Raw genomic sequence first — 18,346 nt, forward strand, 5'->3', positions numbered from 1 at the left:
ATTTTTTTTACCTTTATTTTACCAGGGAAATAAAATCACATTGAGAATAAAATTCTCTTTTACAAGTGAGCCCTGGCCAAGGTGGCAGCACACATAACAGTTACATTTACAGACAGGACACAGACAAAAACAGAACAAATCAATATGGATAGCGAGATAAAATTACACAATAAAAACGATAAAATAATAAACATAAAACAACTTTGATAGAATAGAATGGGGAGACATATGGCCTAAAAAGCATCCCATTCAACTGCACACAGGGCAAGGCAAGGCCTAAAACTTTTAGGCTACTGTAAAGACTACGAAACCAGCCTATACAATAAAACATTTTTGCACTAAAATACAGACAGACAACTAGACGTCAGTCCAAGGTGATGGAGAGCATACCAGTGGTAGCTACCGGTATATGGTATCATCATCAGCACACAAAAAACTTACTGCGTAGGCTAGCCTACTGAATGGTAGTGTCAGTTATATAGGTCAGTAACATGAGCTCTCATTGCCAGTTTGACTTCAGGTGTGGTGTAGGCCTACAGCTTTGGGAAAGAAAATGGCCCTGAATCTATTTGTTGTTGCCGGTATTGACCTGTGCCGTACGAATGCAGGCTTAAGGTCACCTTTGGTGTGCCTCAAGGTTCTGTTCTGGGGCCCCTCCTCTTCATCACCTACCTCCTTCCCCTTGGTAATATCTTCCGCAAATTCAATATTAATTTCCATTGCTATGCTGATGACACCCAGCTCTATTTATCTGGCAAACCTTCTGACACTCTCCCTCGCCCCTCCCTCACCACCTGTCTTTCTGAAATCAAATCCTGGTTCACCTCAAATTTTTTGAAACTGAATTCGAACAAAACTGAAGTCCTACTTATAGGCACCAAATCCACCTTATCCAAAGCAAATAGTTTCTCCTTCTCAATTGATAGCTCTCCTGTCTCCCCCTCCCCTCAAGTTAAGAGTTTGGGTGTCATGCTTGATGGCTCTCTATCCTTCCTCTCCCACATTAACAACATCACACGGTCTGCTTATTTCCACCTACGCAACATTAACCGTCTCCGCCCCTCTCTCACCTCCCATTCTACCTCCATCCTTATACACAGTCTTGTCACCTCTCGCATTGATTACTGTAATTCTCTCCTCTTTGGTCTCCCTCAAAAATCTCTCCACAAGCTCCAACTGGTCCAGAACTCTGCTGCCCGCATCATAACTAAAACCCCTTCCTGTCACCATATTACCCCTGCACTCCAACATCTCCACTGGCTCCCTATCAAATTTAGAATTCACTTTAAAATACTTCTCCACACCTTCAAGGCTATCCACAATCTTGCCCCTCCTTATCTATCTAATCGTATTCATATTGCTATTCCCTCACGCCCCCTCCGTTCCTCTTCCTCCATTCTCCTCTCTGTCCCTTCTGCCCGTCTCAGCACCATGGGGAACAGAGCTTTCAGTTGCTCTGCTCCTCAGCTGTGGAATGCGCTTCCCCCTGACATCCGCAACATTGAGTCTTTACCCCTGTTCAAATCAAGACTTAAAACTCATCTATTTCAATTAGCCTATTCTTTATGATTCTTTAACTGTATTTTTTTTTTCATTTATTTTCTATATATTTATTTTTTGTTTACAATCTGTTTATCTGTCTTGTTTTATTTTGCCTCTCTCTGTACAGTGTCCTTGAGTTTTTTGAAAGGCGCTTTTAAATAAAATGCATTATTATTTATTATTAAGGCCATTTGTGTGGCCATTTGTGTGGCTGTCCATTAGGCCTATAAAGAATGTGTCTGGTCCTGCTAACGAGAGACCAGGAGCCTGGGAGGTCACTGGCAGCCAATGATGTTCTGTCTTGCTCACCCTCTGTCTGCAATCAGAAACGTACTAAGACACTGGTGTGACCCCAAGCACTAATACCTCACCTCACAGGTGCCACCTTTATGAACAATATTTGTAGTTTTTGTCAAGTTTTTGTCATGTAGTGCCCCCTAACTGGCTGTAAATGGTAGGTGACCTTGGGCACTGTGCCACTGGCCCTTGTGTGCATTATCCGGCCCTGTCTGACTCTGCAGTCTCTTCCTGTCAGCCTCTGTGCAGCTGGGAGTGCCACGTTGTCGTTGATACAGCATAGGTCAGCAGGCTCTTGGCGGTGGAACAGTAAAGAGTGAGGTGAATGACAATTAACAATAATGCTGATTAGTATGTGTTATACTGTATCATTATTCATTACATATTCATCATTATTATATTCAAAGGTGCACTGAGTAATATACTTTTTGTACCGGTAGTTCATATCCAGAACTCATGCTGCCCATTCACAAATGTTACCTTTTTCACAAATACTTACCACCACCATCAAATTCTAAGTGTTCATTATGACAGGGACATTGCACTCGTCATACATGACTTCCCGAAGTAGACATTTTTCGCTGCAAAACGTATGGTCTTATTACTTTACTTTATTACTTAGTAAATATTCATGAAAAGGTTTAATTTGGCAAGGTAGCACAGTTTCAATGAGCAGCTTTGCACTACCTGCTCTGACCACTATCCTACACAGTGCACCTTTAATTAATTCAACGACGTGTTCTGTTCCATGCTCCATATTAAATGTCATTGTCAATGACATTTTGTACTTTTATATAGGCTATTAACAAGCAGAGCTAAGGGCCCTGCCATGGCCTAACAGTAGGGCACTGGGTTACTACGCTGGCGACCCGGGGTCGATTCTGGACCGGGTCATTTGCCGATCCTCCCCCATCCCTCTCTCCCACTTGCTTCCTGTCACCATCTCCAATTGTCCTATATATATATCAAATAAAGGCAAAAAGCCCTAAAAGCAGAGCTCAGCTGTCAGTCTACGACACATGTCTTACGTCTTGACAAAACCAGGAAGGCCTCCTGGAGGCATTTAAATGAAGCGTTCAGTTAATGTACACATATAATATAGCCCGCCATGCCGAACCAGAAACAATAAAGGTTTTTTTCAAGTTTTTACAGCATTCTGCAGCGAGAGTCTTTGTAGGCTAATTCCCAGCAGCAACATCACAGTGGGTTTTTTCTAAGAGCTGTATTGCCTCACCCTGGGAGGCCCCACAGTGAATTGTTGTGGGAACAAGTTCAGATGATCGCGGTGACTGTTCCACGGAACATTTCGCAATATAATATAACAAGCTATATAGGCATCTACGTAGCCATAGGCACCCTCTTCAGGAAGGCTAGGCGCACATATTGTTCCCATACAGTCCATTTCTCTTTACGGCATAGCAGCCCACAACACTCAGAATCAGGAATCTTTTTTCCCACCCAGAGTCAATAAAACAAGTATGCTCGTTTGGTAATTACCCCCACCACAACATGTATATGCCTCTCTGCATACTGTTAACAGCTGGAACGAATCTGATTTTCTTTTTTTCCCTTTCCTTTTCACTGTATATTTAGTCTTATTTATTGCATGTTGCCATAGCCACACATGACAAAACATGTCATCCTATGTCAAGTCAAGTCAAGTGTACTTAATTGTCAAAAATCTATATAACAGGGTTAACACAGAAGTTTGAAATTTAGATGTGAGGATAATGCTTTAACATCAGTATAATGTATAAGGAGCAGCATACAGCCCCCTCCAGAATACTTGAAACGGCAAGGCAAATTTTCTTCTTTTTCTTGTCCAAAGACAGAGCTTTTGTGGATCATCTCTGCACTTTTCTATCTGGTTTTCAGATTTTTACTATTGATGACTGTTTTGCTTGTGTAGTAATGCCTCTGTATCTCTGCTCTCGGACTCTTTTTTAAACAGTATGCAATACGTTCCCCCTGCTCTGTGGAGGTTGTTATTTATTGATGTGACTTTCTGATGTTTTGGGGCTTTTCTTTGCAGGTCCCACAGTATTTCTGTCATCGACTATTGTTGTTCTTCCTTAACCAACCTCTTCAATATCTGTCAGTACAGCACAAGTTTCTTTCTTTTCCAGGACAGTCCTAATTGTTGTACTCACTATGATCAATGTTTGTCCAACAGATTGGATTGATTTTCTTCCTTTTTTCAGCCTCAAAATGGAATGCCCCCCCCCCATAATATCAAATGTGTTTTATAGTTGGCCACAATACATATAGTGTAACAAGACTTGAACATGAAATGCTGTGCGTCAGGAATATGAGTGGGCCCAGGCCAATGAAACAGATCACAGTCATCACACTGATATGCATCACAATATGTGCATGCAGGCACATTTGAACTACCATATATGATGGGGAAGAGTGTGAAATTGACTATGAGTATAAGTGCATGCATGCTCGATTTTAGTCAAGGTTTTTAAATAAATATTGAATTCAGCCCAGTTTTGTTCCAGATTTTGATTTTGGCCCTTGATCAATTTGAGTTTGACACCCCTGACTTAGACCATGAAGAGTTATGCTAAATAAAATAGTAATGTTTTTAAAAAGGTGAGTAAATGTCAAAAAATCTTCAAACAAATTGTACTTTAGTCAAGTCAAGTCGGCTTTATTGTCAATTTCTTTACATGCACTGGGGACACTGCACATTCTATTTGAAAACATGAAAATGGGAAAAAGTACAGAAAGTACAGAAAGTAAAGAAATGTTAGGTGGAAACTCAAAATTGCACCCTACAAACTAAGACATTCTTGAACAATCAACTTTGCTGAGTATCCTAAACTACTATTTTGTTGCATACCCATGGTTTCTGATAAGTGCTTCGCAATAGTGGCGAGCAAAATCATGGTTCCATACAAAGAGCATCCAACTAAGGGAGTGGCCAGCACAATCCCCAGACCTTAATCTCATAGAAAACTTGACATTAAAAATGCTGTTCAGGTGACAAAGCCTAGAAATATGAAGAATTGTGGGATATAGTACAATTTAATTGGGCTGCAATACCTGTTGACTGCTGCCAGACTTGGCCAACTCCATGCACCACAGATACAACGCAGTTCTCAGAAACCATGGTTATGCAATAAAATATTAGTTTAGGACACTGAGCAAAGAATGTCTAGTGTCCCCAATGCATATATGTTCATTAAAGTACAATTTTGACATAATCCTTTTTAAAGACACTGCTATTATTTTGAGAATAACTGTATATTGTACATAGCATTTTGGTATTTTGGGACACTGCTTGATATTCTTTATTTCAAAAGGAAAAGGCTTCTCTGTTCCAAGAACTTTAAAAGTCCCACAATACAATCGGAAAGCAATCTTTATTCACAGTTTCAGTATAAATGGTACACATGCAATATTTTCACAAATATAACACAATAGACAAAACAAATAAAATCCTAACATTGATTGGTGAAGTGTGAGTTTCCTGCATGTTAAAGTTTACACTTCATTTATTATTTATAATGTAAAGACTAATGGATAGACAGTTATAATGCTACCAAAAAAATCATTAATATTGGCCGATGAACAATAACAACAATGTGATGTCAATCTGACAGTATATATATTGATAGTGATATATACATTGATATTTGTACCTATTTACAGTTTAAAAAAGACGTATATGTCTGAGATATGTGAATTATTATACATTGAGGATAGGCTTATGGAGATGCTAATAAACATGGTAACATTTAGCTTTCAGGACTTTGTAGCAGCCGTGTTCAGTGCACGTCAAGGAGGTGGTACAAAATTCCACCATTACATTAATAAGTGCAAAATATGAGGTACATGTCTTGAAGTTGCAATACACTGATGCTACTGTATGAAAAGAATATACATCACAATCTTGTAACGCAGTCATGACTGAAGTTATTTGAGTGTTTTTAGCACACACCATTCAGAAAGCAGAATTTTCTCTTTACCTCGTGTAGGTAGGCCTACTCGATTTGCTGTAATTTGACCTGTATCTATATGAAGAGTTTATTTGCAAAACGGTGTATCCATCATTTCTGACTTTTGCATTTTATTATTGAAAATGACGGTTCAGAGGTCCCATCACCTATTTGTGGATTCTTGCCATTAAAATATTTTTCGAACATACTTTTTCAACCTATATGAAATGCATTTTGCAATGCAATGCAATGCAATGGAATGCCCAATACAAAAACGTCAATTTCCCAACACTACAAAATGGAGATATACCGTTTTGCAAATACACTCTTCATATATTCCCCAATCAATAGTTGGAGAGTCGATAACCCAGGGATAATAACAGCCGAAGCAGAATGTTCTGAAAACAGCTAACAATAATAATCATCTAACTCTTCACAATCATGTCTTTCGAACTCTGTCCAAACTTTAGGCACTTTTACATCATACTTGGCACTGAGCAGCACCATAGCTGTTCAGTGCTAGTGGCCAGGCCATTGCACGCCATTATTTCAGCGAATCAATTGCAGAACATTCAACCCTCTGCTGTGATGGCAAGTGCAGGTCCTCTGTCCATATGTTTACTTTGGGGTGTGGTTGTTGTTGCTCGCTGTTCAACCCCACCTTGGCCTCCTCAATAGCCTTCCTCAGCGCCTCTCCGGCAGGATGATTGATGAAGTCCTCCGAGATGCTCTCCACCTTCAGACAGGTGCCGGGCTGCTGCAAGGCCACGCCGTGGAGGTGCGAGAAGAGCAGGGGCAAGTCTGTGATGAGCGAGTAGTGGGTGGCCAGGCCCAGGACCGTCGGCACGTCCGTCTGCTTGGAGTACTCGAAGACGGCCGTGATGTACCTGGAGATGTCGTTGATGGTGGTTTTGGCCCGGCAGAGCTCCTCGGCGATGAGTGCCACCATGGCTGAGGAGATGTTCTCCTGGGGCGAGTCCTCATCATCGTCGTCCTCGTGCTCTCCTCCGTCGTGGCCTTGAGGGGTCTGGTGGAGGCCCGGTGAGCAGATGACCAGGATGAAGTCGCTCTCCGAGAGCTTCCTGCAGTACCAGCCCAGCGCACCCTCCTCCATCACGCTCAGAGAGTCCCACATGTCCAGAAACACCTGGCCAGAGAGAGGAGGTATTTGATTCAGTGCCTAATGTGCATTACTCTTCTTACAAAACAGTTATAAACCTAAGTGCTTTGAGATCAAATTTGCATATTTTTTATTTCCTTTTCATACTTTTGTCTTTTTTGCTTCCAACAATGACTAAGACTAACAGGTCAAGATGATTCATTATGCACAAACAAGGGGCAACCGAGGGGACATGTCTGTGCTTTAGGGACATAAAAAATCTTAACAAGAAACACAGCTGTGGGAATCATGTCTTTGGTTTTATGGGTAGGACTACAAAACATTTTGGGAGGGACTTGGGAGAAATGGGCTTCACAGACAAACATAAAATCTTAAAAAAGCAAAGATAGTCATGCTTGAAAACACTTAAGCCATTGATGCCTAAAGCACCTGCAAAAAATGCCTGCTGAATGCCTAAGCCCTTGTTGGGAAAGTTGCCCTCAGCCTATAAAAACCTAAATATCTCAGCCTCTGATGCACATAAAAACATGAAATAAGTTGCATTTCAAACCCTAAGACCCTCATCTTGCATTGGAATGTGTTCATACCCACACTTTTATTTAAAAAGCTAAAATCTCAAGAGCCTGAATGCAGCGTATATGTCGCTCCAGGCACCAAAGGTCAAACAACTTATATGAGTCCAGCTAAAATGGGTTAATACACTTATACCTATAGTACATCATCTTAACTTGCACATTCAAATTTCTACCAATTAATACAGCCCCTTTTTACCTTAATCGCCATATGCCTTTGCAGGAAAGCGGCAAAAGAAAGAACAACTTGAACATGTGCGGGACCATCGCAGGTGGAGTAGACGATCAGTAGACTGGGAGGAGAGGATTTACTGCTCTCGCACACAAACTGCTCCTCCGGTTTGACTTCAAACTCAGGGAAAACGTCTGAAAAAACAAAATATTTAAATTGAAACATAAATGAAGAATGTTTCCTCAAGGCACACCACTGCACATTGTAAGTCCCAAAGTCATTAAAGTCAGTATTTTTTTGCAAATAAGTGTTGTTGTAAAGCAAATTCATTTAAAGGATAACTCCAGCCAATTTCAACATGCAGTTGTAATGCTCACACTACCCTGGACTTGTCAGCACCTGAGATTTTTTCCGAGATCCTGGTCATTGTAATGGGGGCAGGTGTTTGCTTACATTTCTAAAAAACATCTTTATTTATTCCCAAAAACATCCAAAAGGTCTGTCTAATTCAGGTATTATCACAACAGCTTTGAGTGTTTTTAAGGAAACATACGTGCGTGCACATGCATATGCATACGCACGCGCACGCACACGTACACGCACACACACACAGTTCACCTGGAGCGGTGTACTTCTTGAGGAGATGGGCGTGTTTCCTCTTCCAGAGTGCTGTAAGGAGGGCAGCCAGAGCGGCTACCAGGATGATGCCCAGGGGTACCAGGGCAACAAAGGGACTAATGTCTGGTGAGGATGGAGAAGGACCTGTGAAAATAGTGTCAAGATTTAGGTGAAAACCATAGAGACCGCAATAGCATAGAAATAACAAGATTCAATTGATATGTTACATTAAAGGTTTTAAGAATATCCTCAAGATGCCTGAAGAAGATCTATGATCGAAACGTTGCTCCTAATAAATTAAGTCTTTTGCGAGCAGTGTGCAGATCCTTTCCCGCTCCTACATTTAAGAATATCCTCGCCAAATCTCAGTGTCTCTGCTTGGATTTTCACTTGACCAAGTACAGATGTCACGTTGCTGGTTCTCACACAGATGATTGTTACCAAGTACATGAGCACATGAATCACATGTATGTGCAGCCTCCTGAGAACTCTAAGCCCCATCATGCCTTGTCATAGACATAAATTAATTGGGGGGTGCTGTGGCATACTGCGTCCTCCATAATGTCCTCATTACCACATACAGGCAGCTGCCCATGTGAACCCAAGTTAGAGTATGGCCCAAAGCACATTAAAATCGGCTTCTTTTAATTTATTCTGCAAAATATCAGTGCAATATGCAGATTTAACACAGTATTTGCAAGTTAAACATGATCGGGCAGTCATGGGTGAGCGGTTAGGGCGTCAGACTTGCATCCCAGAGGTTGCCGGTTCGACTCCCGACCCGCCAGGTTGGTGGGGGGAGTAATCAACCAGTGCTCTCCCCCATCCTCCTCCATGACTGAGGTACCCTGAGCATGGTACCGTCCCACCGCACTGCTCCCCATGGGGCGCCACTGAGGGCTGCCCCCTTGCACGGGTGAGGCATAAATGCAATTTCGTTGTGTGCAGTGTGCAGTGTTCACTTGTGTGCTGTGGAGTGCTGTGTCACAATGACAATGGGAGTTGGAGTTGGAGTTTCATCTTCATCAATAAATCAATAAACAGACAGTCTGTAGTCATCATCCTAATTTAAGTGCCAAATAATTTCACATGCCCCATAATTTAGGTTGTCTGGGCCATGGACAAAAAACACAAGTAGGGGTGAAAAACACATGAATAACATGTTTTTCCTCGTTCACCTCAGCAACCCCACAGCAGGCCTAGGCGGTACTTTAGAAAGCAGGTTTAGTCAATTACCTCGGCATGTTAACACTGTGTTTGGGTAAAGCCCTATGGCTTTGTTCTGCTCTGAGAATGAAGCTGGGTGACTTTCTTAGAACGCACTTCACTCATCTCGATCAGTCAACCACTCAGCTACTTAGAATCAAGCGTCTGTGTGAGAATGCCCGATGTTGTGAAGGTCCCCAAAAAATTCCGCAGCCAATTCTATTTTTAATTCAACACTAGAGCAAATGGAACCATAAAAGCTGTAGAATAGTGTTTAATAAAACAGTGTTGAATGAATACCTCAAATGTACTCACATACAACACACGGTTTACTTTACTCTCAGAGTTGAATGTAACTTTTCTAAAGCATACTGCACTTTCCCACTCGCTATAGTGTTCAATGATCACTGCAAAATTGACTGTACCCATTGACTTGGTTGAAAAGGTAGCATGTTGGCTCTAAACAGCCAATTAACATGATAAACAACAAGAGTTATTACAAACATTGTGTTTTCAGTGGCACTCTTGTCTTGTCTTGTCACTTTTAGGGACGCACTGTTTAAAATCACGTGTTATTGTGAAGTCAAGTCAAAATACAACTTACTCTCAGTTGTTGGCTGTATCTCGACAGAAAACTTTTTTCGGACGGCATCTACCACATCAGCCGCTATCTGTAAAACACAGTATGGCATTGCAGAATTACTAGTCATCATCACAATAACAGTTTTAATTTAAAAAAAAAAAACACTTCAATTCTTCACTGAAATCAATTATGTCTGACTCCGTCTGGCATGTTTAATAAACAGATAATTACATAATGTAGTTAATTACTTCATCTCACCTCACAAGTGTAATTGATTCCGATGGAAAGCTGGGGCAAACGGTACATGTAGTGTGTGTTGTTCTTTCGGAGGTCCTGAAAAAACAACAACATCCATTTAACAGAGGTGGACATAAACCAGTTCAAAACAACTAGCGAATGGAATAAAATCATCTTACTATGAATGGATCCAAGTGTGCTTAAAAAGTAACCATTTAAAGTTTTTTGTGAAAGTGAGATAGTAGTGTTGATAAATAAAAAAGTTATACAAAATGTCCACAATGTCCATAGTTCTACTGTATTTGTCTCTGACTGTTTTTTTTTTTNTGTTACTTTGTTTATTGGTAGGATTGTTCACAAGGCTTACAGTTCATTTCAATATAGCACATTCATCATCATCATCGTCATGATCATCATCACCATCCTTTTTTTCCCCTTCTCTCTTCTTGTTTCTTCTTAAAAATTTTTTTAATATAATTCAATGACTTTTCAGCCTACTACCAGATAAACTTTTTTTTTTTTCCCCCAAATACGTAAATGACAATAAACAGTTGACGCAGACAAACATATAGACAAAAACAAACAAACCAACAAAGACAGAGAATAAATAAAATAAAAAATAATTTAAAAAAAGCACTTCAACTGAAACCTTACGAGACAATGATAGAGAGAAAAAAGAGAGAGAGAGAGAGAGAGAGAGAGAGAGAGAGAGAGAGAGAGAGAGAGAGAGAGAGAGAGAGAGAGAGAGAGAGAGAGAGAGAGAGAGAGAGAGAGAGAGAGAGAGAGAGAGAGAGAAAAAAAGAGAGAAAGAGACATTCTATAGCTCACCTGTAGGTGTATGTGTGTGTGAAGTAGGTGTTGTATTGGATGTATGTATGTGCTGGTGTAGAGGGTGGGTGTGTGAGGGCATGCAAAAGCTGTGAAAGATTTGGAAGCTTATGTTGTTGTTCTATTTTCAAAGTAAAGACACATATTATTGCAAAGATTTTCTGGGTACATTTCTTCCCATTTGTGTGAGCACTTTCTAGAAAATAATATATTTTTTTCCATTTCCAAAACATTTTCTATTGTATTATACCATAGCTGGACATCTGGTTGTTTGCTTTGTTTCCATAGTTTTGTAATTTGCTTTAGTGCAGTGAGTCTTAGAATATGAAAAAAATTACGGTGCGTTCTTTTTATGCTGTTCGGTAGGTCAATTCCCAATACATTTACTGGTGTTAGAGGTTGTTTAAGATCAAAAATGTATGTGACAGCTCGCTTTACCTCCTCCCAAAATGGTTTTATTTTAGAACATGTATAGAATATGTGTGTATGTGACCCTTCTTCTCCACATCCTCGCCAACATTTTTTGTCAGCTCCTGAGATATGGGCACATTGTTTAGGTACCATAAAAAATCTTTGATTGACCTTCCAGCCAAACTCTTTCCAGCATTTGGACTGGGTTGTTTTGAAAGTCTCTTTCCATAATTCACTCCAGGCACTATCTGTAATAGTAATTAGTAATTCATTCTCCCATTTTTCTTTTGCCTTGCACTTTGTTTTTGTCATCCTTTGTATTAGTTTATAGGCCTTTGCTAGAGCACCTCCCCTTCTACTTTTGTTTCTATTTTCTAACAAAAAAATTAAAACTTCATTAGTTGCCTTTTCCGCCTTTTGTTGTATATAGCTCCTGACCTGTAAATACTTGAAGAAATGTTTTTGTGGTAGACTGTATCTCTCTGCAAGGGTTTGAAATGAAACTACTATATTTTTTTCAAAAACTTGTGCAAATATGGTCAGTCCTGTACTTGCCCAAGTGTCCAAAATGTTGTCATCTTTTTGTGTTCTAAAATCTGGGTCGTATCTCATTTGTCTTAGCCGTACGCTTTCAGTATTGATTTTTAAATGAGAACATAACTGTCGCCAGATCTTTAATGTATTTCCAATGCAGAATGTTTGTAGATGTTGCTTTTGTGTCACTTTTCCTTAAAAAAGTCTCTGACTGTTGAAGCACTTGGTGCCACACTGAGCATTCTTTAGCTATCAATATGTGCTTTACAAGTAAAAATGAGTATAGTAATTAAAAAAGTGGGCTTGTCTCACCGGTTCCAATTTGATGTATGTTCTCTGACCCCCGCCAAAGCAGGAAGAGAAATAGCGTTTGATCTGCAGGCTCGGAGGCGCCAGGTTGAAGGTCACGTTCATGTTGTGACCATCTTGCTCCACAGCAAGGTATCTTGGGAACCAGTCTGGGGACACAAATATGTTTGTTAAGTACCAAAATCAAAGCCACACACACATACAACACACATACAGCACACACACATACAACACACACAATGGAAATGCAACATGCTGCAACGATCCTCAGTTTGTTTCATGGCCACTGTTATTTTTCATCACTGTATTATGACATTGTTCCTTGCAATTGTTCCTTACGTTTGTTCATTATGAAATAGCGCAAGTTAAAACCATTTTCCATAAGTTAAAACACGTTTCACTGTTTAGAATACAAACGCAGACGTCCCAAGACACATTAAATTAAAAACGTCTACGCAATATTATGTACCAAATTAACATGACTCAATATGATGACTGTGGTTGTTTACCTTTTTTGCACTGCTCTAATCCATTTTTTTCTGGGCATGCTGTAAAATATCAAAGAAGAAAAAAAGAATGACACCATGTTCACTTTTATTGCCCTGTTATTACCAATCAGTTTTGATGCCATCTGTTATGCATGGGGGACTAGGATTTCAGCTTTACTCCTAACCTGAAAATAAGTGTGTGACTGTTTGGTGCGTGACGGTAATAAGGAATAACTAAACCTGGCTAAATGGAGGAAATATTTCACAAAAGGCTCCCTGAAATGGCTCCCTTAAATGATGATTGTAACCAATTCAAGAAGGTTTCAGTCCACCTGTAACCGTTTAAGTGTTTCGTGTCAGTTTTTATATGGAACTTTATACGTTTTATTGAGGAAGCTTCTTTGCCACATCTTTCCAGTGTTTAGCACATGCTAGTGATTTCCATGGGAATCAGTAGAGATGCTAGAAGTTAGAAATATACACTCTTTGCCCTCGACTGTTGCTGTTACAACCAAACAAATTTGTTTTGTATCAAAATCTAGAGACTTATTTTACTGGGTTGCAGCTGACGCACATGCAGTCAAGCAAAGTGGAATACAACTCTCTTGACGTCCAGCTTTGTTGGACAGGACAAACAAGCACCCGTGTTTTTTGGCGGAGTGAGACAATGACAACACTTGGGTTACTAGCAAAGGCTTACTGCTCGTGCGGAAGAGTTTCTTCTGGTAAAATCTGTCCCACTCCTCAGGGACCGGCAAGGCCATCACCGTCACTGCGTACTGACTGTCCACTTTCAGTTTAGGGAACGGGTCGGAGTAGTACACCTGAGGAGGATAGAGTCATAGAACATGTCTCTGAGCAGTGTGAGGGCTACCATTCATTCAGCTCACCCCTTCACTCACAAGAGTTCAGTTGTGGTGTCAATGGACTTTTTTGCTCATGAAAACGTTTGGTCTCCTCATTAAAGGGTAACATCTGCCAATTTCAACATGCAGTTGTAATGCTCACTCTACCCTGGACTTGTCAGTACCTGAGATTTTTTTTTCCTTCAGCCTTTTCCGAGATGCTGATTGTTTACATTTCAAAACAACATCTTGATTTATTCGCAATAACATCCAAAAGGTTATGCAACATCAGCAGACAACTTAGCCTGGTCCTGACCATCCCATAATACAGTACTACCATTTCATTACGTATGGCGGAAGTACGTAGGATGGCTAAGGAGGCTACAGACAACTAGCAAACAGAGAAGTTTTTTCATGTAAACAAAGTCTGCCCCTACTAGAATAGCTCAGATCTAGGAAAGGGCTGAGTTGAAAAATGCAGCATCACCGGGTACTGACAAGTCAAGGGTAGCGTGAGCAATACAACAGCATATTGAAATTGTCAGAAGTTATCCTTTAAGTCTTCATGGTGCTTGAAACCTTTTGTTTTCAACTAGTACTAAACCCTTTTGACAAAAGAAGACACAGAAGTCAGCGCGCCCATGGATTGATCCCTTGGTGACCTCTCAGTCAGCAACTCCCACCATGTCACGAAGCATGTTAAATATACCGCACTAGAAAACAGCTAGGCTGCCATTGAACTGACTAGCACATCAGGATGGACTGAGGTCTTCTGAAGTTCAACACGCACAGCTAGATGAGCTGGCTTGCAATCATTACAAAGCCTTGCATGCATATCTTATGTCATGCATTCTTCAAATTGCTTTTTGTTTTTGTTTGTCTATTAAATCTACTTCATTTACAGTGACAGTCAATTTGTGCACACATCAGTATCATTAAATGTTTGTGCTTATACCAGTTGTGTGTGGTCTGGAGTCAGGGACAGGTTTTGCTGCATCAAGAAGAGTTGACAGAGAACTTGTGTCCCACCCAGAGCTTGGATGGAGACCTGAAATCCTCTCAGGAAGCCGATCCCTGAACAAAACAAGTCATTATATAACAAACAACAAAGCAATAAATCTACGAACACATTTTAATGACGACAACAACATTGAATCAATGGAAACACTATTTATTACTCCTTCCCTGGGCTAAATAGATGAAGAAAATGAGTGACTGACCCACCCCCAAATACGCAGCGAGAATGGTGTTTGTCAGACATGCAATCTGTACAGTATATAGCTCATTACAACCTCTTCAGAGAAAGTGTGAGGGGAGGAGGAGGAAATAAATTGTTCATGGTCAGAATTATAATCAATATAATTATTACCGTATACGCTGGGGCTCCATGATATGATGGCGGTCTCATGTTTGGGATCTGGATTTGGCACAAAGTGCACGTCCACATTCTGCGGTGCGTGAACATAATGCTGACAAATGTCTGGAGTTTCTCCCAAAAAGGAATGGCACGGCCAAGGAACACATGCTGTCCAGAAAAAATAAACAAGAACCGCCATAAGGACTTGGGAGAGGAGAAAGTCATTATTATGATGAAGGACCTGGCACATGGGAATTCAGGGAGGTGAGGAAAGCCTGCTGTTTTTTCAAGGGAAAAGGAGGAATTTGGGGGGGGAGATCAGTTATATCCATTTCAGGAGGAAAAACAGCACAGCATTGCTTTGCAAAAGACCATAAAGGTGCAATAACTCACAGGAAATTTGTTCTAACGAAACAAAACTCTTGGGGGAAAAAAAAATCAAAATCAATCGTCATCAGCGTCAGTTTCTTCAGTTATGGTCCAGGGAGAAAATAAGAGGTTTTCTAAAGCAAATTGGACTGCTAGCAACAGCACACCTTTCTTATCTCAACCTAAATCTCTGTCAAGCTCCACATCAACAGATCTAAATCTATTGTTCTCCATCTCAATTCTTCTAAATCTATTCACTCAGTCCTTGTATAGGTCCCTTAGGAGAACCAGGCTTCTATTTCTACAATGCTTTGTTTAGTGTCAATGGTGCCTGTCCTGTCAGATAGGCTATGGGAAAGGAACTATGACCAGAGGAATATGAAGTAAAAGAAGAAGCCTTACAGTGTATCAACTTCACGTAGCACAGTGGAGTCACTGGTGCAAAAATGATCTATCATCATTGTAATTACATCAGTAAAAGTTCTTCTACTTCTACAAATCTAACTAAGACAATACGGTTTGTAAATGCTGTTTAATGGTACTCCATAGGGCTAGATCAGGCAAATGGGCCAAATGTTTTTCATTTATATGCATCAGGAAACCAGAGGAACATTTATTCAGTCAGGATCCAATACAAACCTCCAAAGGGACTGGAGAAACCGAATACTGATTTCACATCATCCTGGGTTATCCGGCAGTACTCGCACTCTGGCTCTCCCTGCGAGTCAGATAATTATTCATGGGAGTATCACAGTACAGCATCACAGTATTCAGCACGCCACAAATGTGGAATTTTTTTTATTGCATTGCACAACTGCATAAAATGTTAACACACCATTACTGCAGTATTACTTCAGGAGGAGCAACATTCTGGACACACAAAAATACTGCAATTTTCTGCACTTTAGCCTATCTAATGCAATATTTGCACACACATGAAAGCTATTATCTATGCAGATTTTTTCCTGTTAGACACTACACTTTTTTCTCATGAGTATTATACTGTAGCCCTGCACATCTCATTAAAATTATAATCATTATTACAAAAATGATAAACGTGTAGGCCTATGCAATTATAAATACTCATCAATGCATTAAACTGGGTTGTTTGTGAAATCCTGTTGTAGTGTTAAGTTTCTGAGTAGACTATAGACAGTAGGCACATCTGCACAGGTCTCCATTAAAGCACAGGAAAAACCCGTTTTGAGTGACAAGTGCCTCCATATAGCGAGCGTGTCTGTACGCGAATGTAGGCTAGAGCATACGCACAAAACGCGGAAAACTAACCACGAACGGACGAGGGTTATAAACCAGCTAGTTTGCGAGCGCGTCCAACTTTTTGCCAAATAGTGACCATGATGGACACACACCGTGCCCTACGGTATAGCTTACCTTTCGAATGCAGTTGAGAGTGCAGTTTTGTGGGTGGATTTCCTGCCCGTGGGATCCCGAATGAACGAGCGTATAAATTAATAACAAAGCTATTGCTGGCACCCCCATCCCGACCTGCCTCGGTGCCAGGATGGTGACCGGCCACGGTACACAACAGTTCAACACACTAATGGCCCAAGTCGCTCCTGTGGCATAACAAGATCGAGCTGGGTAGGACAGAATTTCAAGCGAAGTCTTCCTTGAAAAAAAAAGTAGCGCATGCGGTTAATGGACAGAAAGTGAGTTCAGGGAGTGGTGCCTTTAGGCAATGTGAGCGCAGGATAGAAAAACAGCGCTCCTTAAAGCTAAGAAGGAGGAGGGGGGTGGGGGGGCGCGTTCTACGAAAGCGGTGCCTCTTATGTACCAGTGATACTATGCCTTTGAAAATGATGCATAATAGCTAGAAAACAGCTATAAATTATATGTTCTTATGAATTGACATGCTGTGGATAAATACTAAAGCAAAACAACTTTTAAAAAGCTCATTTCATAGGCTATATGTCCCAGTGTGACATGTTTACACTTTTTGTGTAATTCCATATCCCACATATTTTTTTTTAACATATTTCCTAACACATGAAAAAAATATATTTTGTTTATAAGCATAATAATAATAAGCATATTCATGTCCCCAAGTTTTCACTCAGTCATGTTACCTTAACATATTGCCGTTCTGAATTTTTTGGGATTTCCCCCAGTCATACATTCAAGAGTAAGTTACATCCCTTCTGTCATTCTGAAAGACATGGAAGATCAAACGTATGGTCTCTGATGATCTAGTCAGTATTTTTGACGAAGCCGTCACTGAAGCCAAGAGTGGTCACCAAAATCCTGTTACCTAAATTATGTCCCTGATTTTATGTTTTTTCTTTATTTTTGGTATATCACAGCAATGTGCAATTTGGCCTTGCATTGATATCTTAACATCTACAGTGCTACATTTCATGTTTTTGACAAATAATTGCTAAAAACTCATTCCTGTTACTTGAAATTCCTATTCATTCCTAACTCATTCATGTTATAAGTTCCTGTTATCAACAGTTCCTTCCTGTTACTAAATCATTCGCTCAAATATGTTCTTTTTGGAGAAATTTACAAGTTATTTAAAGACATTTTATAGTAAATAAAGAACATTACAGGAGGAAAGTAGAGGTGATGGTTCATCTTCCTTTTAAAATTCGTCTTTACAAATCCCATGTATTTTGGTAACAGGATTGAGGACGACACTTAAAGAAGTTTTGTAAAAAGAAAAATAATAGGCCTATATTTAAGAGGGTTTAATATGGCCTCATATCTTTTAAAAAAAAAAGGTAAATTGATAGGTAAATTGGTGTGTGATATCACATCCAGCGTTTTAAAAGGCAAAAATGAGAATTTGAATTTGGACGAATTTTGACATGGAAAAGCAACCCATTTCGCAGAATGGGCCAGAGAGAGAAAGAGAGAGAGAGAGAGAGAGAGAGAGAGAGAGAGAGAGAGA

General features: G+C 40.2%; 1 protein-coding gene across 1 annotated transcript; it reads right to left on the reverse strand.

Annotated features, from left to right (window-relative positions):
* Positions 1–5,838: 5,838 nt before the first annotated feature.
* si:ch211-207e14.4 (interleukin-17 receptor D) lies at positions 5,839–18,305 on the reverse strand. Its single transcript, XM_063209242.1, has 12 exons — positions 16,828–18,305; positions 16,075–16,153; positions 15,079–15,234; positions 14,665–14,783; positions 13,565–13,688; positions 12,886–12,924; positions 12,380–12,525; positions 10,316–10,390; positions 10,079–10,145; positions 8,269–8,412; positions 7,678–7,844; positions 5,839–6,933 (listed from the first exon to the last, which is right to left on the reverse strand). The coding sequence occupies exons 1-12, from the start codon at positions 16,933–16,935 to the stop codon at positions 6,331–6,333; spliced, it is 1,827 nt and encodes a 608-aa protein (XP_063065312.1). The 5' UTR covers positions 16,936–18,305; the 3' UTR covers positions 5,839–6,330.
* Between the last annotated feature and the right edge of the window lie 41 nt (positions 18,306–18,346).

This window comes from Engraulis encrasicolus, chromosome 10, assembly GCF_034702125.1.
Source record: "Engraulis encrasicolus isolate BLACKSEA-1 chromosome 10, IST_EnEncr_1.0, whole genome shotgun sequence".
Lineage (NCBI taxonomy): Eukaryota > Metazoa > Chordata > Actinopteri > Clupeiformes > Engraulidae > Engraulis > Engraulis encrasicolus.